General features: G+C 38.7%; 2 protein-coding genes across 3 annotated transcripts in view; one reads left to right on the top strand and one right to left on the bottom strand.

The window, feature by feature from the left end:
- The window catches only part of SNX24 (sorting nexin 24), a 90,139-nt gene extending 78,242 nt beyond the window's left edge, over positions 1-11,897 (top strand). For both annotated transcript variants that reach the window (XM_054002800.1, XM_054002801.1), the window contains 4 exons: positions 4,330-4,424; positions 5,569-5,601; positions 6,418-6,482; positions 11,061-11,897. In XM_054002800.1, the coding sequence (XP_053858775.1) occupies positions 4,330-4,424; positions 5,569-5,601; positions 6,418-6,482; positions 11,061-11,131 (264 nt within the window). In that variant the 3' untranslated portion in view covers positions 11,132-11,897. The remainder of the gene's footprint in view (positions 1-4,329; positions 4,425-5,568; positions 5,602-6,417; positions 6,483-11,060) is intronic.
- Positions 11,898-13,401: 1,504 nt separating this feature from the next.
- PPIC (peptidylprolyl isomerase C) lies at positions 13,402-21,911 on the bottom strand. The gene is made up of 5 exons (XM_054002798.1): positions 21,765-21,911; positions 17,602-17,715; positions 17,025-17,118; positions 15,199-15,383; positions 13,402-13,993 (listed from the first exon to the last, which is right to left on the bottom strand). The coding sequence occupies exons 1-5, from the start codon at positions 21,861-21,863 to the stop codon at positions 13,865-13,867; spliced, it is 621 nt and encodes a 206-aa protein (XP_053858773.1). The 5' UTR covers positions 21,864-21,911; the 3' UTR covers positions 13,402-13,864.
- Between the last annotated feature and the right edge of the window lie 241 nt (positions 21,912-22,152).

Raw genomic sequence — 22,152 nt, 5'->3', positions numbered from 1 at the left:
CTAAAATGTTCTAAAAGATGTGGATTTTGGTCCCAGTGGAGACTGACACTCTAGCCTACTTACTGTAGCTGGAATGTATTGATTTTCTTTTCCCCCATTTTAGCTGCACCACTGAATTAGGTATTGTGAAGCATCTTTCCCTGTGAAGAGAGGAAAAACTGTCATGAACTTTTTCACCCTAACAGTACAGCCTTTCAAACGAAACCCGATTGAATAGAAAAGTCTGTAAAAACCCTGTAACTTAGCTCCCACTCTCTTTTCTCCCTTTCCAACAGTTCTTCCAGCAACCTCAAGAAAGTGTGATAGGTGACTGTAAGAAATTGATTTTTAAATCTTTCTTCATTAAAAACAGCAATAATAATAATAATAATAATAATAATAATAATAATAGAAAATTACGCATTTCTGTGGCATGATCTCTGAAGGTTAGTGAAGTGGTCTCGTTCAGGTTTTCAGCAAGATGTTCAGTTCCTGTTATAATTGGCTGATGAGTAGGTTTGGGCCTAACTAGAATGCCAGTGTTCGATTTCACAGTGTCCTCTGTGAGGATATGTCACCATTTACCCTGGCTTTAGTGACAATTTTCTAAAAAAGAAACTCATGGGAAATCATTATTCTGTTTATATGTCTCCCTTGTTGGAGAGTATTATCCTGTGATATTTTAGCACTGTTTTCCACTGCATGATGGCATCTAGCTAAGGTTAAGGCAGAACAAGTCCCTTTGCAATTTTGTGACTATATTTTACTTACTGAAGGAGAAGAGATAACCGACAATTAAGTATTTCAGATGTCACTGAAAGAACATGTGCAACTAATCAATGACATCCTTAGGGAACAGGATTTTATGAAACTGATAAGGTAGAAAAAGCTGGGATTTTATGATTTGTCTTACATAATAATAATTGCACCCTTCCAATGAAAAATACATTTCTACTGATGTAAACATCAGACTTTCCCTTGTGTTGTGTTGCGGGTTTTTCTCCTGAAGCACAGAGTAGTTCATTAAAGTGTGACAGTAACAGATAAATACCCTTTACAATTTTCTAATAAAATATGGCACTTTTAGTTCAGCTGAAATCAATGAGTTGAAAAATGTATTTCTGGAGTCACTTCCCAAATCACTTGCTAGAGGTTGTAGTAGCTGGTTTAGTTTCGAGGGAAGAGGGAGTTTTATTTACTTTAGGAAGGAAATACACATCCTGGGGTTTTTTCTTAAATTATCTTAACTTAGCACTCTGGGACCCATATTGAAATTCATTGCTATGATCTTGATAGAAATTGGATGCAACAAAAATTCACATTACAAAGAACTAAGTGTGAGTTTTTATTTATTTGAAAATATTTATCTTTCAGTTTCTGATGGCAGAGCAAACAAGGTAGCTAGTCATGCTTACAAGCCAATGTCATATATTCACTTGAACAAATGCTGCAGTTGAGCATATTACATCACAAAGTATAGGTGGTGGTTGAGAAGACTTCACCTGCTGGTTCCTTTTCTGCACACCTATCATGTAAAGATGGTCAGGTTTGCAAAATATTAATTTCTTACAAGCCTTCAGACAGAATTAAAAAATCTGTTGTGTTATGGGTTGTTCCAGGTAAATTAAGCCAATTATAATAATATTTCTAATTTAAGAGTAATTTCTTTTAACTTAAATAGGAAGCTGAGAATGCTTAGATTTATTTTTTTCTAGATCCACACACCTAATCCATTGTGGCTGGTTGGTGCTTGTAGAGGTTTTGTTTTGGTATTGGTTGTTTGGTCTGTCTGGGGTTTGTATGTTTTTTGTTGGTTTTTCTTTGTTTTGGTTTACTTTTATTATTGTTGTTGTTATCAGGCTTTTCTTTTTCTCCTTTCTGTTGGTGTCTACTGTGTATTTTAAATAGCAAGATTATGTCCTTACCCCTTGTTGAATCCAAGCCAATGAAGCCAAGCCAGAAGATAATTTGCTCCCTATTAGTACAATTAACTTGTAAACTTCATATTTTTATTTTTAATGCTTAAAAATCTGTGTCACATTACATTACATCAGTTACAAAATGCAGTCATTCCTTCCTTCATCAAATTCTCAAAATGACAAAATTCCCAATCAGCAGAGGTGGTGTACAAATACAGTGCAGGGCAAATTGCCTTTGCTTCTCTGCAAATTCTACATTTTCAAGTTTAGTAATCAGCAAAGCAGAGTTATTGATGGCTAACAAACTGTATGGCTTAACACACTAAAATGGTATTATTTGCTTACATCTTTTTGTGAAAGGTATTTGGTTAGGCCAGGATTAGCAGGGCTTGGGTTGACTTGATACATGTTGTGGGGGGGAAAAAAAACCCGAACAAAATAGAATGAGATATTAATCTCAAGTGAGTGGAAGTAGAAGCAAATAGGCTTGTAAGAGCTGTCAATTGTTTTCCTTTTATAAAATGGTGTATCCTTCTGTTCTTCCCTACTCCATTCAGCAGCCTCAGCAGGCAGCTCAGCTTTTAGAATAAGCTGTCAAGAGTTGTATGTATGAAGTTGCACATAAGCTCCGGATGCCCTTAAACATTTTTCTACAAATTTTTGTGGTTCCTCATTGCATATAATTAGCAAGATGGTTTTATTTGAGCCAGTCATACACATTTCTATGCAATTCACACACTCTCTGACTATGCATCCACCTACACACCTTCTTTTGAGCATAACGTGAATGCAGAATGGGATAAATTTTTCAGCAGCAGAGTGCTGATTTTGCAGAATGCAAACAGAGTGGCATTTTTTAATGCAGCATCTTCATATAGAGGTGAACTGAAAGGCTTAACACTTACAAACATCTTGGACCTCCTTGTTTGTTTCATGCCTTAAAATCTAGAACAGAAAAGTTCAAAAGCTACATTTTTCCCTTATCTTTTTTTTCAAACATTTTAGTGATGGCCTCAGCTGTTAAGAAAGTGTAGCCTCTGAATTCAGATTTGCAAATGTAACATAAAAAGAAGATCCAGTTCTCAAATACCTTTGTTTTTAAATGTTTTTAAGTCCATTCACATCTTATGCAATTTTAATATCAAGCAGGTTTTCCTTACACAAATAACCAAATCATTTGCTATAAAATCTAGATGACTTCTAGATGTCTCTTCCAACCTTTTTTTTGGGTGGGTTTTTTTTGGGGTTTTTTGGGGGGTTTTTTTTGTGGTTTTTTTTTGTTTGTTTGTTTGTTTTGTTTTGTTTTGTTTTTTTTGTTGTTTGTTTTTGGTTTTTGTGTGTTTTTTTTTGTTTTTTTTTTTTTTGCAATCCTGCTATCCTCTATATACGATTGTGTCTCCCTTGTGATACTGTAATGTAAAAGAATACACATGCAGGAGTAAGTTACCTTCTGAATGTAAGAGTAATGTGTCTTTCCAGACTTGTTTCTTCTCTATATTTATTTCTTCTATCACAGGTGGGAAAGTGAACAGGATGAACATGGAAAGCTTTGCTTCTAGGAGTCAATTTAATTTTAAATCCAGTGAAGTTTCTTCCATACGTACATTCACTTCAGATCAGGCTTTTATGAAGGAAATCTCTTTAAGAAAGCTAATGGCTTCCTTTCTATTGTGAAGTACACATGTCTTCAGAATGCATGTTAGTATGAACAGTAAAGAAATAGGGGCTTTATCTTTCAGGTGAGACATTGGTTGAATTTATGAACTGTTTTTCTTTGCCTTGTGAAAACTATAGATCATCTCATCAAAGGAAAAAACAGAGGATGTAGTCTGGCCATTATGTGGCTATTGTATCTGGAAGAATGTGGCAAGTCTGGCCAGCAGTATGGTCAGAGCTTTGTTATTCGGAGCCGTACTGCAGATACATGGAATATGTTGTAAGCTGATCTGTCAAGCCAAGCAAGGAGTTTCCCTTGTTGTCATTTACCAAGACGTGCATTAATAAAACTGCACAGAATGAAGACTTCTTCTGCTTATAAGCTAGATGGTAGTCTTCTGTGAGGTGAACATGAAAGCACTAAGCTGAGGCTGTTTTATTTTATATTTTAAATAAACAGAATTTTATTCACAAATGAGGATGCCAGTAACTTAGTTCCAGAATTAGACATCTCTGCTTGAGAGGCATATAGGTTGGCACCAGTGATGGCAGGTGAAAAACAATGTAGTAACATAAGCTGAATGTATTTCTGAGTGATTAATCAAGAACTGTGGTTTTCCTATTGAAATGAGGCATTCCAAAATAGGTGTAAAAATTGGAGAACTGAAAAGTATTGCGAGAGAAATGTTCTAGTAGCTTGAATGGAACTGTGCAACATCTAAAATATTTTTAAAACTTGGGTTTCTATTGTGCCTTTTTTTTTTTTTTTTGACAGACAGTCATTTTAGAAAATGAAGAGCTCCCTAAGATATTTCTTGATTTTCTGAATGTTCGTCATGTACCTACCTTGCCAAAAGCAGAAAGCTGTGGGTAAGCTCTCCTTTACTGAAAAATACATGCAGGTCAAAAGGCCCATATCCCCTCAGTGCTGATGCAATTCCATTGACTTAAAATGGTCTTGCTGCCAACTCTAACACTGTAAAATAAATGGACATTAGGTTCATGTTAAGTATGTTTATATATCCCCAAAAGGTCATAAAATAAATCCAGCATGTTCAGTGACAGAAGGGAAGTTTAATGTAATATTCTTGGAATGCAAAGTAGAGCTTAGATGAGAAAAATATTACTTTCTTGTAGATTGTGAAGAATCTAAAATGTAAGATATTCATAAATATTTTATTCATAAATAAAATATTCTCAGCAAAATTGCATAAAAAGCCTTTGCATGTGTTTTATGATCATAGTATCTGCACAAAATAGTGCATCATTCCATGATAATTTTATGATCTCACTCTGTGTGTTCAAAAATGAGGTTCTTTCACCTTTCTGATAACATGACCCAATTGCCCATCCCCTGGGAAGGGATCCTGACAAGAGTGGCAGGAGAGAATCTTAGTATGATGAGTGTAATGGCTACAGAAATACCCAAACCAGTGTAACTGGAAGCTCTGTAACCATCTGCAGCTGTGAGCATAGTAGGCAGAATTTCTTTTGCTATGTAAGATGACATGGTTGATAGTGCAGATGCATTACCAGAATGTGCTCCCCAGAAAGCCACATGGCTGTTTTCCACTTTGGGGCAGGCTCTTTGGATCCACAGTAGTGAGAAGGCGAATTTACCTGATAATAATTTTGAGGCCCTCTTATCCTTGGAGATCTCTATGGCACAGGGCAGTGTCCAGAGTGATTCAGAAGCTATCAGACTTACAGTTTTCACTTGCAGTTAATGACATCAGCCAGTATCCTCAGTGGAACTACACCTCAGCACTTCACAGATAGATAGATGGAAATTAATCTGTTACAGTATGTTGTCATTATGTTACAGGATTCTGTCATTTTCAAGTAGTGATGGTTATAAAATGACACAATCTCCCATGTGTATTTCCTTATGTGGTATTATGTGGCCACTGACAAGAAGATGATTGTTCCATTTGGTGATTCTTAAAGAATTTGGGGGTTTTAATTTTAAAATTAATTTTGTTGTAACCAAAGCTTCCTGTCACTTTACTTGCAGCTCTTTTGATGAAACAGAATCTGAAGAATCAAGGTGAGCTTGATTTCTACTCTTTTTAGGGCACCTAATTAATAAACTACTTAAATTATTGTTATTTACTTCATTTGTTCCTTGCAGTTAACAAATTAGAAGTAGTTTAGCATTAAAATTGTATTTGTTAAATATTACCATCAGCTGTGCTGTATCTATATATTTTTAGTGTGGCTTGAACATCCTTATGCTAGTGTTGAGAAATTCCTCACAAAACTGACAGAACACTGCCAGCTCTGAAATATATCTGGGAATGTATTTTTTGTGGCAAGAAGATTTAGCAGAAGAAATTTGAGGTCTGGGTTCTTCCCCACTAATTTGATAGAGCTTCGTCTGCATCTGGTTGCACTACTTGGAATGTATATGTACAGAGCAGAGAGGAGAGGGCTGGGGGGGCTTCCAAGGGCTTCTCTCCATGGGTGATGGGTACAGCAACTGCTTTGGGGGCTGTAAGAACATGGTGACATTTTGAGTTAACTCGGTGGCCTGGAGAGCCTATGGATTGTAGATGGTCTTGTAGCCTGCATGACACCACGTGCTAGGGAGCAGAGCAGCATCAGGGAGTCTCAGAGCTGCAAGCCACTCCTCCTGGATGCAGCTCCTTCACTTTGGCTTGACATGGAGGGTTTTGCTGTATGGCTGAGGAGCAGCAAGCTTTGCTTCCCAGAGATGCAGCCTGCCCTTCTGGGCAACGCTGGTGTGTGGAACCGCGCTGTATGGCTCCTGGCAGCTCGACCACCTCACTTTATCAAAGCTAGTTTGTAGAACAGTCTGTTTGCTGTCCCTTGATACTGACATCCCTGTTCTTGACCTTTCCAGCAAACTGTCCCACCAGCCTGTGCTGCTGTTCCTAAGGGATCCATATGTCTTGCCTAAAGCCAACGGTAATCAAACCTGTCATCTGTTAACAGCACTTTACTGATCTGACCCTGCACTGCATAAACCACATTATTATTAATACCAGCCTAGTCAAATGACACTGGTCCAAAATCTAATAACCTGCCAATAAAATGATAAGAAACCATTAAAACAGTAAGTGGGGTGGGTGATTTGTAAAAGGGTGGAATTTTCCCCCCAGTTGTTCTCTCAGGCAAACTTACTGAGAATTCAAATCAAAAGAAGAACACTGCTTTGCTTTTCTTGTTGTTGACCCTTTGGCTGTTTTGCCTGAAGGATTTGAATATGGAGGCCCAGTCCTTTGTAAGTTCTTTTTCCCTAAACACCAGCTGATCTACTGCAAGCATGTTTGTATTTCCATTTGGATTATTTTTATTATTTCTTATCATTTGTAACCTCTGGAGTTCTTTATCAGGAAAAAAAGTGTACTTTAAGTGTAAGTGATGTATTTCACAGGACATTTACATTAGACTTACATGGTTAAAAAAGCATTGAAAATTGGTAGAAACTCTTCTTTTTAATATAAAAAGTTATTTGAATTAATAATTCAAAGAATTTACCCTGTCTCAAATTCAATGTGTGCAGGGAAAAAATGTACCATTTTCAGAGTGGGCTCCTCTTGGCTTTGTCATTTTACTTGTTTGAACTTGTTGTTTCTAATAAATGTTTTATTAGAAAATGTAATATGATTTCAGAAGAGAATTTTCTCCCTGAGCTGCACATAAATTCTTTTTTAATGTGGCATTTTGTTTCATTTTACAAAATACTGTATCGAAATCAGATTCTCACACTGCCTTAAAATTCATTAAATTTTTAGGAATAAATTTAGGAAAGAACACTTTTTTGCTTTTCCTAGACAATGGAGTGTACTTCCTTGATACTTTCTCAAGGTGTTTATAAATACTTGAGGGGAAGGAATAGGGAAGACAAAGCCAATCTCTTTTCAGTGCTGCCCAGTGATAGGACTAGAACATAAGGAACATTTTCCCAAGCCCAGACACAGGTTGTCCAGAGTTGTGTTGGGTCTCCACTCTTGGAGACACTCGGAAGCTGCCTGGCAATGGTCCTGGGTGACTGCCTGCAGGTGCTCCTTCTTGAAAAGGGGTTTGGACCAGATCACCTCCAGTCATCTCCAAGCTGCAGATGTTCTGTGGTTCTGCTGTTTTTTCACCAAAACCATAGGGACAAGCTCATATATTTTGAGAAGGTTAAGTAGTCTCTCTTGCAGGCAATGTCCATGCTAGCTATTAGTGGGGCCAAACACTATTGACCCTATGAAATCTTACTGAACTCCATTGTGTAACTAGAGTGAAACACAGACAGCAGAGGTCCAGTGTGATTCAGGTCCACATCAGAAGACACATTACAAGGTTGTTTAGCTTTTACTTTGACTTAGCACTAGTCTGATTTCACAGACTGAATGTTTATTTGAGGCTGAAGTGCAGATCACAAAATCGATGAACCAAAGCATGGTAAGGGGAGAGGGTCACTGCACAGGGTCACATCTGACCCAAGTGACAACAGTAATGAAGAATCACCCACAGAGTAACCTCTGTTTAAAATTTGGTCCTGATGCTGCCTGTACTAATATTTCGAGTGAGCCACATTGCATGTCTTAATCTTAGTGTTTAATGCTCCTCCTAATTGTATACTTGATCCTCAAAATTACAATCAAAATACTTGATCCTGGTATAAATTACAAACATCATGTAACTTCGTACCATTCTGAAGAGAGAAAATGGATTTCATATACAGTTATCCCAAAAAACTGAGATGGTGCTTAGTATTTCCAGCCCACAGGTAACATTTTGCTGTAAGACTTCGAGATTCTGCAGTTCTGGGACGGTATTTATCTCCCTTCCATAATGTGTACTCTGAGTAAGGCTAAGGTTCCTTTTTGTGAAATCATTAGGAACTTTCCAATGAATTTTGTAACTGTCCTTTGAAGTAATGCAAAAAAGCATAAAGTCATCTTCTAATGAATAACATGTTTAAATATTGAGTAGGCCTCATTAATGACATATGATATAAAGGACATTTCAGACTTTAGCACCAAGACATTTTCTGACCTTGATCCACAGTATTTAGAATTTTATATGGCAGGGAATATTCTTTGTATTTGAAAACCCTAAAACATCAAATTCACTGCAAGTCATTCTTTAACTAAATGAATTAAAACACAAATTAGAATGTGAATTGTGGTTTAAAAAAGGAAGAAGAAAACCAAGTCCTGAGTCTAGAGCCTCTACTAGTTGACTCCAGTCTAGTTAGAAAGAAACAAAGTTTTTACAAAACTACCATTACCTTTAATTCTTGTTTTTAGTTTGCAGCACAGAAAATATAGATGAGCTTTCTAAAATTTTCCCTCTCAGATCAGTTCTAACATTGATAGACTCTGATTCCTTTGTAAAAACAGCCAAAGTTGTTCAACCTATGACCAAAAGTAAGTGTCCATTAACAAATAACTATTTATTGTATGTTTTCTTTTAAGATGGTGAATTTCAATTAGAAGTCTTCCCTGGATACAGGAATGCCTGTGTTAACATACTTCAATAAATAGGAAATAGTGTGAGTTTTAAACAAAATAAATATTTCTGGAATATAATATTCAAAAATTTTAACCTTGTCATCACACTGTGACTTGTCTTTATAAAATACAATCTTGCCATTATTCTAGTGACTGGGCTTTAAGCACTGTTGAGTTGCAAGACAGTTTTTCCAGAGATAAGATCCACAGTTACAAACCTCATTGATTTTCAGATTCCCTTTTTCATGATGTATTTAACACTATGAGGGTCTAAGTGCATTACTTTTTGTGTAAGGGTATGGGGAGAAAGAAAAAAATTAATGTTCTCAAGAAAAATAAAGGAAAAACCTAATATGCTTCGAGATGATACTTTGGAAGCTAAAAAAGTGGTAACTTAGATTTACTGTCAGTTGTTTGAAAATTGTTCGAATGATTCTTTAAGCCATGCAAGTGTTACAGATCTGCAAGACTGTGCTTTGTTGTTTTTAAAGTTATATATATACTTTAGTTGTATTTAACTTAAATTGAAATGCTTGATTTTTTAAGCAGAAAAGGCTCACACTAAATCTAATGTTGTGAGGTTGTATAATTTTGAAAATTAATCCTTATTTTCCTATATATAGTGTGTGTTATAGAAGAACAATAAAAACTTGTTACTGGAACTGCATCATTTAATTTACAAGGAAAGCATCAGATCACTTTTACGAGTATATTTTGGTAACATTAATGACAACTGCATAGGGTTATTCTGCCAGGGTAACTTGGGATGATCTTACAGGATATGAGGAAACACTACTGGATACAAAATATTAGCAAGTCATTTATAATTATGACTTACTATGAGAAGCTGGGTAGAATTATGCATATATTGTTTACAGTGGACGTTACCAACCGTTCATAAAAACATCCTAAACTATTTATGTTCATAGCATCTGTAATATTCTGAAATCACTTTATTAATTAAACAATGAAATAACACATTTATGACAACAAGGATTGCTTTTATAGGGTCCAAATCTACCTTTGTTCAGTATTTTTACTTCCAAAATAATTTATGTGAAAGAATAGGGCAAACCCTAATTCCCACCCACATTAGGTGATCTAATTTATCAAGTACTAATGATCTTTATAAAAGTTGCATCTCCCCTTTGTGAATACCTGTAGGCTGATAGTTGAAGGTTTGTTTTGTGTGGAAAGTTCCACATCAGGAACTATCTGCTCTGAGCAGGAAATCCAGTACTAGTATACTAACAATTTTAGGGTTGTAAGATATGATCAGAAATTCTTTGTTTTAGTGCCTGGTGATTTAAATAGACCCTTCATTAAAAACTCAGGTGTTGGTGCATTTCAAAAATCTTTTCAATTCAACAGTGTACCTCCATGTACATGGATCTGTTATTGTCTTCTATCAGGCAATTCTTTCATGCCGAATGGAATGTGAAAATTAACTGGCAGTTTCCTCTGCATCCGTGACAACAAAGTAATGGGGATTTTTTCATTCAAGTACTGTAGGATGACATTTTGTAACATGACATTTTATGTTGATTGGACAACCTGAAAATTTCTTGCTTCAAATAATCATTTTTGTACAGGCATCCTCAAATCTTCTCAGTCTAAACATTGCTGTAAACCACAATACAAAAAACAGCTTTGAAGTATTCCCAGTAGTAATCTAGAAATTTCTTCAAGTATATTGAGATTTTGTTAGAAACTGAATAGCCAGTGTAATCCATCTTCCTTTTGAGAAAAGATTCAGATAAAGAGCTGGAGCCTAGCAGCCTTAAGTATTAGAACATCCCTTTAAATCAATAAGCTACAAATCTGGCAGCGCATTCATGCAATGCCCAGTGCTACCCTAAAGTGGCTTTAGTGCTGAAACAGCATTACTAATAGCACATCCTCAACATGGATAAACAGTTGAGTGATGCAGTAACCCGAAGTTAATAAGGCCTTACCTAGTTAATTTTCACAAAAACATTTTTATTGTACTGACATGGATAAGAAAGTAAGTTTCTTTCTTTTTTTTTTTCCTTTTCAGATGACTTTCCAAATGTAGTGATAGACGGCATTCTACATGGAATATTTTATCCTCACTTACTGCCCAGGTAGAAGGTAATACAAGGCAAGAAGAAGCCGAAGTCATGGTTAATAGAATTAACAGGAATAAAATTCTGTGATGTGAAAATTATGCTCAGAAACAAGAGACACAAGCTCAGATTAAGTTCAAGCATTGTATCTTTTTAAATGAAATCACTGTCATTACAGTTGCTGCTTTTAAAAAAAGATGTGGAAACAACAGTATTGACATTATTTATACTTTCTATATATTGACATGCTCTATTTAACACTAAATGTTCTAAGTCATACACTGAATTATACTAACCTTTGAAGAGAAAAGTTTTACTCATTATTTCTATAATATCTCTTAAAGCAAACACTAAATCATTTTGCACCAGGATATTTCCCAGCACATTACCCATTGCTAGCACTGGATGGATTAAAAGTGCTGAAGAGAGTGTGTGCAGAACTGGAAACATGCTTTCACATTCTGAAACACATAGCTCTCTCTGAGGAAATTTTCTAAATTTCATTGAAATTATTTTACTTACCAGGAGCTTTTATGTGGCTTTTGCACATCTCCATTCAGTTATGACATTTAACCTGTGTGTTTGTTTACTCTCCACACCAACTTGCTGACTGTATTCCGTATATTAACATTTTATAAGTCACAGAACATACAACTCTGTGGTAAAACTAAAGCAAGAATATTATTATGATCAAACTAAAACTGATAGATATGTATGTATGTTCAGATTTAACTGGAAATTTGTATGTGTGCTACTGGACATTGCAAAATAAATTACAGGGACATGAATGTGGTTTTTTTGTGAAATTTTTCTGTTGAAATTTTTCTGAGATTCTGTCATCTGAGATGGGTCTCACAGATGTCTATCTCCCCATGAAGTGTAAGAAAATATCTGTGTGTCAGCTCATTTAAAGCTCTTAACTCTTAGCTTAGCTGAACATGGTAGCCTTACAAAAATTAAGGTTAATGGAACACTGGGCTCATCAGCAGAAGGGAGTGTTACATAAAAGGAGCAATGGCAAATCTGGGCACAAACGTAAGTCAAGTCCTGGAGACACACAGGTTGCCTGCTCTAACTACTATATGCGTTTGGAAGCATTTGGGGAGAGTGGAAAGCTGGGACTTCAAAAAAAGGTAGGCTGTGACTGCAGCACTTATTCAGGTAGCATAACTTTATGAGGTCTGTAGGCTCAGCCTTCAGGAGGGCTTTCAGCTGAAAGACTGAGGCATTCTCACTCCTGCTTGCTAACCCTGCTCCCAGAACTGCTTTTCAGAGAACTTTACTTTAAAGAGGTAGTAGAAAGAAAAGTGATCAGGGGTAAAATGGAAACCTGATTGCCTAGCACTAGGCAAATTTAGAGGCCCTTGCCAAGTTCTCCTCCAGTTCTGTTTGCAGAGGACGGTAATTCTTTCACAGGTCTCTGAAAAGAAGTGTCAGTATTTACCTTCAGGAGAGGTCCCAGGGCTGTGGATGAAGAACCAATAGGAGCATCCTCTAACTGCAAATGACATGTCAGAAGAACCCAGGATAAATCTCTGCCCACAGTTTTTTCCTGTTTCCTTGTGCCAGTAGGTACCTACGAGCTCTGTGCTGTAGCAGCCTCTTCTACCCTGAATCACTTTGGCTCTGGATACCTCAGAGCTCCTTCAAGACACCTTTCAGGAAACGAGTCACTACAAAGAGGAGTGGTGTGCTGTCTGCCCGTGGTACAGGTGGATGAGCCCTTCATCAGATCTTGGTACTACCTCTTCCATCTTGAGTTGTAAAACAGTCAACTCAAAAGGAAAAAATCCACATATCTGCCCTGAACTTAACACAGCTGTCTCTTAAGTGTTACCCTACACTGACCTTCTCTGAAATCTACTAGTTGTCAGCTTAAGAGTATTTATAAAGCATCACAACAAAAATGAACCTGAAGTTCTCAAACTTACAGCAAAACGTAAAGAAAAAGCATTTGAGCTTTAAAATAAGTAACATTAGTTAAGTGTTACAAAATTCACCATGCTGTAAAACAAAAATTCTTCTGTTTTAATCAGTTTCTAACTGATTACCTGATTCAATAATAGACAGAAAAGCTGCTTGTTCTTGATCACAGAATGGTATCTGAATACTGTGCTCCTCTGAAAGACAGTAGGGACTTTATCTGACATGTTTAGATTAGGAAAATTTACCATCTCTACTCTAACCTTACGACCTTATCTCCTGAAAAGCAAAAACCCCTACATATTTTGTGGAATCAACTGAGGTAAGAAAAAAGACCTTGGGGGGGGTGGAGTAAAAAATGCTCTGAAGTATTTATCTGAAAGCAAAGTTTATTTATTCAAAACACTTCTATATTTTACTTTTTTTTTAAGCTTTTAGAAATGCTGGTAATGTTACAGTAAATATTTTCTGTTGGAAAGACAAAATTTTCAGTTGAAAAGACAAAAACAAATATCGCTAAAATTTCCAAACAGAACAAAATTACTGTATTTTAAACCCTGGAAAAATAGAATTACTGCTATAATTTTTCATTAAAGACTTTTTCTGCAAGATCTGGAAATTGGTGGGATATATCTTGAATTTCAAGGAGTGGCAGCTCCAACAAGTTATTATAGAAATAGTCGTATCTCTTCTGTATTTGGCAAATTTTAAGTATTGCCTAAATGTAACTTCATATGTTTAGAGAAGAAAATTCAATGGATCATTGAGATTGGTCAAAAAATGGCATTAAAGAGAAGTGATTAAGTTTTACTTTCCATGCTGACTATTGGTCTCACCAGTCACCAACTTCAACTACAAATGGTTCCTTTACAGCTATTTTGCCACTGTTCACAATCACACAATCTTGAAGGGGCCGATCATGTTCATCTGTCTGCTGGAGTTCTATCGAGTGCACCACAGACTGTCAAAAAAAGAAAAAAAAAGAAAGGATCATTTTAGCCAAACAAACTCCAGTGGCTGAAGTCTGGAGCCACAGAAACAACAAAGTGCACCTAACATCACTGCTTATTAACCAGCTTGTGAACAAAGACTTTTACCCTGTCAACGTCCTTTTCTTCCCACACTGGCAACTGTGCCACTCTGTAAATCACACACAGCTGACAGAAGCACAGGGAAGGCTGTTTGCCCTCCTAGAAAATCCTTCAGCCAACAAAAACATTTTGAAGGGGCAATTGAAAATGTACATTCAGCTGATTAAGCTAGCACATACAGGATTCTATTTGTGGCCTATGAGCAGAAAGTGAATCCAGAGAAGAGAAAAGGCAAGCATTATTATTTTTCTAATTGTACAGCATAACTATGCTTCCAGAAATCTGGTTACTGCTTTTACCTTTAGCATATAACACACACATACATATTTTTAGTATGGTACCAATATTTTTAAGGGACAAAATTAATTTAGGTATATTGATAACTTGGTTTTTGATATTTGTCCATTAATCTAACTAAACTGAAACTTAAGTCTAAATAACTTCTCAAAAATTTACAGCTACTACTGTAGATCATGAAAATGGAATTCAGTATGAATGTGGGAGTGAGGGGCAAGTATTCCGATGAAATTTTCAAACCCCTCCAAGTCCATCCAGCAGCTCACGTTTTCCCCAATAATTTCAAAACACGGATTAAAAAGGAATAATAAGGAGAACCAGACTAAAAAAAGTATAATCACTTGAAAATATCATTTTTTAGTTTAAAATTCTGTTTGGCCTCTCATCAGTATGTGTTTGCCTGCTTTACATTCACATGCTTCTAAAAACAGTGAAAGTGTTACCCATCACTAGCATGTGCTACGAAATTTGATTTTAGCCTGTAGAAAAATAATTATTTCATGGGTAACAGTGTTACTGAAAGGAGGAGCTGACCTTTCTCCGTTTGTAATTTGCAAAGGTGTCAGTGCTTAGCAGTCTGAAATAAGGGCTATGAAAGCCAAAAGCGTGGTACAGGTTTCCATTTCTGCTATTTCAGTTCTAAATTGTCCAGCTGGAGCTCTTCACAATCATCTTCTACCATGTACATATTAGATGAATACTCAATTGTTTCTGAACCATGGTAACAGGGGTATAATGGGGCACAATTTGTCCAGATCAACGAATACTTTAAACTTACCATTCCAACAAGGACTTTGCCAAATACTACGTGTTTTCCATCTAACCAGGAAGGCTTTGTCACACTGATGAAAAACTGGGATCCATTGGTGTCTGGGCCAGAATTAGCCATGCTAACCCATCCAATTCCATAGTGTTTGAGCTTGAAGTTCTCATCAGGAAACCTTTCTCCATAGATGCTTCTTCCTATGACAAAAAAATAAGAAAACAAACTTTAAAAAAATAAATCAAACAAAGCCCCTTTTTGTTCAAAAATGAAAAATGAAGTATGAATTCAGGACTTGAAGATTCACTGTTTGAGTAAACACAGCAGCATCACTGTTCAACCATCAGCAACTCCATAACTAAAATCATTTTGTGTGTAAAGGTAAGCTAAACCACCACACATAAGGAAAAAACAGTAAAAGCTGATGATGCTTTATCCCTTGAATTTAAAAAAGCTGAATACCTTCAAAGGTCTGGTTTACAGACACCACTGAACAATAGTATACTTCATCCTGTTGAGCAAATTAAAGCACATACTTATGGCCACTAACAATAAGACTGCCATGTTTTGTGACAATTTCAGTATTTAAACCTTTCCCTTATAGTAAGAAATTGCTTTAGGCATGCTTAGAAGCATATAAAGACCAAATGGAAGTTAGACTAAAATACTTGGTGTGTATCTGTACAATCACGACATAAAGATTCTGATGTTTCTAATAGTTAAGAGTGAAAACACATCAGTCATGGTTAAACCACCATCACTCTGAAAAGTGGAGGCTGTCTGCCTCATTCTTTACTTGTGCAGTGCCTAGCACAATGAGGACACTGTTCCCAACACCACCAGATGCTATCCCAATAAACAACATCAGCAGGCAAATAAATGCCACCTACCTTTAATGTTAAAACTATGTCTTTGGTATTATGGTCTTCCCCATTGTTGCCTGCTAGGGAAAGGAACGTGTGTTTTCCATTCTATCCCAGCAGGGAAATCACTAACAGTTCATGCAGACAGTTCAAATCACAGCATGTCAAGAACGTGCATGTAAAGGAAGAGAAGAAATCTGCAGCCAGAATGAGTGCAGTGCAAGAGATGCTGTGCTGGCATTGCCCCCCTGGGTGTACTGAACTGTTCTTCTGGAGGCTCAGGAGGGAGAAGTGATACATACAGCCAGGACTCTCAGCACCAGCAAGTTTATGGTTTCAGTTTTAGTAAGAGAAGAATGAGGAGAGGGCATGACTTTCCTGATTTCTTTCTCTCTCCCTGTTAAGAAATTCCTTCTCACAGCACATTTCAGAAGTTCCTCAGAACAGACTGAGCTGAGGCCAGAGAGGACAGCCTTCTCCTTCCCTACCTGCCTTCCCTCTACATGCTTTCACTGTTTCATCATGGATTAGACTTCTTCTGGATTACTTGAATTGGTTCACCTATACATGCAATCAGTGAATGCCTCAGGGAAAGAGCGCTGTCACAAAGCCAGAGCAGGGGAAGGGTGGAGACATCCATCTTTTGGAGACGGTAAGTTGTAGGAGCAGCTCAGCTGGTCACGTGGCTCCAGCCCAGCACACAAAGCCATGCTTCTTGAATGGGGACAAGTCACAAAGAGAAAAGAGCTATCTGCAAAAATTGAGGATAAAGGAAGAGCTACACATATTTATAAATCAGATAATCCAAAGAGCTGCATCTTAGACTACAAGACACTTGGAAAAGTACTAGATGATCTAAAACAAATGTGGGTTGGTTTGGTGTTTTTTCATTTATATGAGCAGACACCATGAAGGAATATGCTAGTTTACCCATACTTTCAGCAGATATTTGAACCTGGAAGATACTAAGTATGTTACCTCCTGATCCATCTCCAGCTGTAAAGTCTCCTCCTTGAATCATGAAGTCTTTGATCACACGATGAAATTTACTTCCTTTGTATCCATATCCTCTCTAAGAAAATGAAATAATTCTTTAAATGAATATAACATCCAGCTCTATATACAATCATATGGAAATACACAAGTTGTGAACAGCTAGATTTCACAGAATATACCACCAAGGGATATAATACTGTCCAGAAACACATTAAACTGAGGTGCATGTAAACACAGCTGGACTGCACTACCACAAAGGTGGTATTTATTCAGGTGATCAAAGCCATTGTCTTTATTTGACTGGTATCTGACCACAGTAACTCCACATGCTAGATCTAAAAGGCAGGGACAATTGAGGTGCTCATATCCAGCATCTCGTAATTACATCTTGTGAACCAAGGACCTGAGAAGACACACACTAGTGCACATCCTTGGGGATGCACTTGTGCACAGGCTCCAGTGAACGAACATTGACAGTTCACAACTGAAACAGCATTAAACAGACACTGCCTTCCCAAGCCAAACTTGAGTACACAGTGGAAGAAAACTGCAAACGTACTTCTCCAGTTGCCAATGCAATGAAGTTCTCCACAGTCTTTGGGACAACTTTTCCAAACAATCCAATTACAATTCTGCCAACATCTTTGTCTCCAATCTTCACATCAAAGAACACCTGAATATTTTTATGAAGGGAACAAAAGTGATAAAGATGTGAGCAAACAGCCAAGCTTTTCAAAGAGTAAGGTGGTAAGAAATTACTTCTGGCTGGTCTGTATTAATAGTATCCTGCAATTCCTAAGGGTGCTGTTTCAGAGAAATCCTTTCAGAGCCAACAAAATCAGGTTATGCAGGAAACTGTTTGAGAACCGGTGATTATATGTTTTGATTCTTACTGCTTTTAATTGGCTTGGTGAGACTGCTGTATCTCAAGTTTGAAGATAGTGTTCAAGAAGATTTTTCCCAAACATGCACATCTTTAAAGCTGAATGGAAAAAATGAAATATGAAAGTAAGGAAGAGCAACAATTCTATTCCCATATGGGGGAAAAAAACAAAGAACTATAGTACTGATACTCCCTACAAATGACCATTTGCTATCCACTCATAATCTTCACTGTTTTAGGCATCAGTACGTATACACAAAAGCCTAAATTCCGTTGAACTGACAAACAGTGAGAAGAAAATCCTATGGCTCAAGCAAGCAGTTGTCTTCCTAAACATTAATTCAAACCCAGCAGAGAAATAACCAGGCCAGATTATTCAGCTGATTGCCTAAATCTTCAATGTATATGTCACTGAAAAACAACTTCAAAAAGACAAATGAGTTACAAGACATTTTAATATAGTTTAGAATCTATGAATGCATATTTGAGCGTGCAAAAATGTTCCAGTAATTACTGAAAATAGGAACAGCTGTCAGGAAATGAGGCATTTTGGAGTTCTGAAGAAGTTACATAAAGGCTATTACAACTTCTAGGAAACAGCAATGTGTATTCCTATGATGTGGTATTTGCTGTTCCTTGTGGCACTCAACCAAGTATTACTTGTCTGTAATGCTAAGAAATTAGTCCAATAATGATAATAAATGACCACAGTCTCTCCAATGTGAATGCCTCTTTCACGCTCTCCTACTAAACATTTCTACCATTTTTTGATCTTCTATGTGGTTTTGACTGTTGAACTTTTGGCTAACACTATAAAAGCGCTATAAAGGAAATAAAATTCCTTTTGATACACCTCATTCGTTTCCTTGGCACTTGGCACTGAATAATATGCCTCTGAGATGTGTGGCTCCCAAAGTATTAACAGCACCCTTTCACTAACATTTAAACGGTTTTATAAACAAAGCTCTCGGAATTGTGCCGCCAGGGTTATCTAGGTAAGGAGTATTGCCTACCAGTGTTTTCTAAACTCATTGCCTGTCTATTTTGCCTGGAAATGTTGTTCTAGTAGGACTGCCTGAAATACATAGGCATATATAAGTAACAAGACCAAGGCAACCAAACAATCACCCCACAGATCAGGAACATCATACACTTTGTTGACAGCACAAGGAGACAATTTCGTTATACGCTGTAAGCCTAGCACAGCCACAGGGCTTCATACGTGGCACTGCTGCTTGCCTAAGCAGCAAACCCAGTACTTTTAAAAATGTGTCTCTGCATATTTTTGGCCACAAAATCAAGTACAGAAATATTTGGTAGCCCTTTACACTATTTCTGTATAGAAAAGCCATGTTCTTATGAGTGTATTTCCACAGGTTCTCTGGAAATTCAGTAAGCATGTAGACATTTGTGACCTGGTTGATACAGCACTTTTAAATCTCAAAAAACATCTGGCCAAATTCTTCTCCAAAAACTCTGAAATAAATATTATAAATTTTCAGTCTTATTAATATTTTTATAAATATTTAATCGTATTTACAGTCTACAGTTAAGTGTTTTAAGACTGAAATGAAAAAAGAAAACACCAGTAAGAGTGGCTGGTTCTCATAAAAATATTCACATATAATTTACACAAGATGCTGTACATCTAACTGAAAAAATGGACAAGAGCATTTAATTATTCAGGGACACTAAAGTGACTTTGAAAGGAAGATCTCATGATTCTTAGAGACCAGGTAATGTAATAACCTCATTAATGCAAAAATCCTGTATATGGTGTAGAGCCACAACAAGGGCCCCAACAAGGGGGCCAAAATACATCTGGAATCATTCTGAGTAGTTTAGTGAAAGGTTTGGCTTTGGGCTTGTGAAGGTCAGAGAAGGAAAACAAATACTAGAAATAATTAAAATGGATATAGTAAAGAGATGGGCATAGCTACATCTGTACTGTGAGTTCACACCCTGAGTGCTGCATGTAATTCTGACCTCTCTATCACAGAATGATAAAACCAACCTAAAAAAATGCAGAAAAATGGGCAGAACAGATGCTCAACAGGTGTGGAATATCTTTTATATGAAGAAAGGTTACAGAAAACTACTTAAACTGGAAGAGAGAAAAATGGTGTGATTTCATGAGTCTTGTAAAGTTATTACTGCCTAGGACACGAAAAATTGGCAATGCAATTCTTTATGTGCCACAACAATCAGAGAAGGGCATAAAATTATAGTCCAGACAGAAGGAATGAAGAAGGAAAGTACTTTATGCATAATTAAATGGGAATATATTTCCAGAAGATTATTTGGACGTCAAATTTACCCTCCCTCCAAAAAAAATCAAATCTGTGGTCTAGAAGTCCATGGCAATGCAACTATAAGGAGTTGCAGACAACAGTGGCAATGAAGTACAGAGACAAAGGAACAGTCAATGGCTTAGGATGCTGAAGCCATGCTAGAGGAAGCAGTTCTGCCCCTGCCCTTCCCTGTCACACTTCCATCAGTGTAGGTTTCTTTCCCAGCATGTGTGCATTCTCTCCTGAATGCAGGTGGAAAACACTTGGGGGCTGAAACATGGAATTCAAAAGCTGGGCTAAACACCCCATCTCCTGCACCTAACAAACATTTTTTGGAAAGAGATGCTGTCCTGCTGCTGTAGTTAGGTGCATCCCTATGCCACCAGCCAGCCCCACAGCCCACAAGTCCATCTCCTGGGCAGTGCCATTGCAATGTCCACGTGTGCCACAGGCACACAGCCCACGCATCCTGCCTGCCCAGGGGCCCTGCAGCACTGAGCCCCATGGATCCTGGATCCACAGATCTCTGCTGGCAGCGCCTCGCACGCACCACGTACACCTCCTACGGGGCTAACAAAGGGACTGCTCTGAATACCAAGAGCTTCATACAATGACAGAATGGGTCAAAGTGGAAAGGACACAGCAAATCATCTGGCCCAACCTCCCCGCTCAACCAGGGCCATCCCAGAGCACACGGCAGAGAATTGTGTCCAGATGGTTCCTGGATATCTCCTGTGAGGGAAACTCCACAGCCTCTCTAGGCAATCTGTTCCAGTGCTCAGTCACCTGCACAGTAAAGTTCTTCCTCATATTCAGGTGGAACTTCCTGCGCATCAGCTTGGTACCACCGAGCAGAGCCTGGTCCGTCCTCTTGGCACCTTCCCCTCACACACTCATAGACATTGATAAGGCCCCTTCTCAGTCCTTTCTTCTCCAGGCTGAACAAGCCCAGCTCCCCCAGCCTTCCCGGCAAGAGAGATGCTTCACTCCCCTGACCAACTCAGTAGCCCTCGGTTGGATCCTCTCCAGGAGTTATAGCAGAGAGAGCAGGGAGGAATGAATTAAACCCATGGCACAGGCGAGCCGCAGCGCAGTTAAACCCTGCCCTGCTCGGGGCAACCTGGCAGCACCAGCAGCCACAAACTGCCCTGGCAGCAGCAGAGGCTGCAGCAGCGCTGGGGGGGTGAGGAATTTAAAAGTTGCCACTTCTGCAAGCCAGAGGGAGGCTTTGCTGGCCCGAACTCTGCGGTACGCCAGCGCCTACAGAAAGGCGGCATGCCCAAAGGGGTTAAAAACCAAGTAACCAACCAGCCAAGAAAACCTATTAAAACGGTGAAGTTCTGGCGTTGGACCAAGCCCGCCCCAAGCCCTCTGTGCCCGGGATTCGGCGCGGGGTCGGCAGGGCAGAGGCCGGCCGGCTTCTCCCGGCACCGCCGCCACGGCCCCGAGACATCCCGGCCGCGGAACAACCCAGCCGCGGGCCCCGCCCGACGCGTCCCAAGGCTTCCCGGCGGCGGAGACACCGTCCCGGCCGCGGGCGAGAGTCACCTTGGCTGTCACGCTGGGTCCCCTCCTCTTGAAGGCCTCGGCCGCGGGGGCTAGGAAGCACAGACAGGCCACGGCGCCCAGCAGCGCCCCGCGGGCCATGGCGGCGGCCGACCTCTGCGGCGCCTGCGCCGGGGAAGGGCGGCTCCTCCTGCGCCGGGGCGGGGGACTCCGGGGAGCGGCCCCCACCCCATGGAGCGGTCATCCATACCAGGGGAGAGGCCACCAATCTCGGGGGAAAGGTCACCCATCCGGAGGAGATGCTACCCATCCCGGGGAAAGGTCATCCGTCCTGAGGAGCCATCATCTACCTCGGGGAATGGCCATCCATGCCAGAGAGCGATCACTCATCCCGGGAAGTGGTCAAGCATGCCAGGGATCGGTCACCCAT

The sequence above is a fragment of the Vidua macroura genome, chromosome Z, assembly GCF_024509145.1.
Source record: "Vidua macroura isolate BioBank_ID:100142 chromosome Z, ASM2450914v1, whole genome shotgun sequence".
NCBI lineage: Eukaryota > Metazoa > Chordata > Aves > Passeriformes > Viduidae > Vidua > Vidua macroura.
The sequence above is the reverse complement of the archived record's forward strand: the minus strand, read 5'-3'. Positions and strand labels throughout refer to the sequence as shown.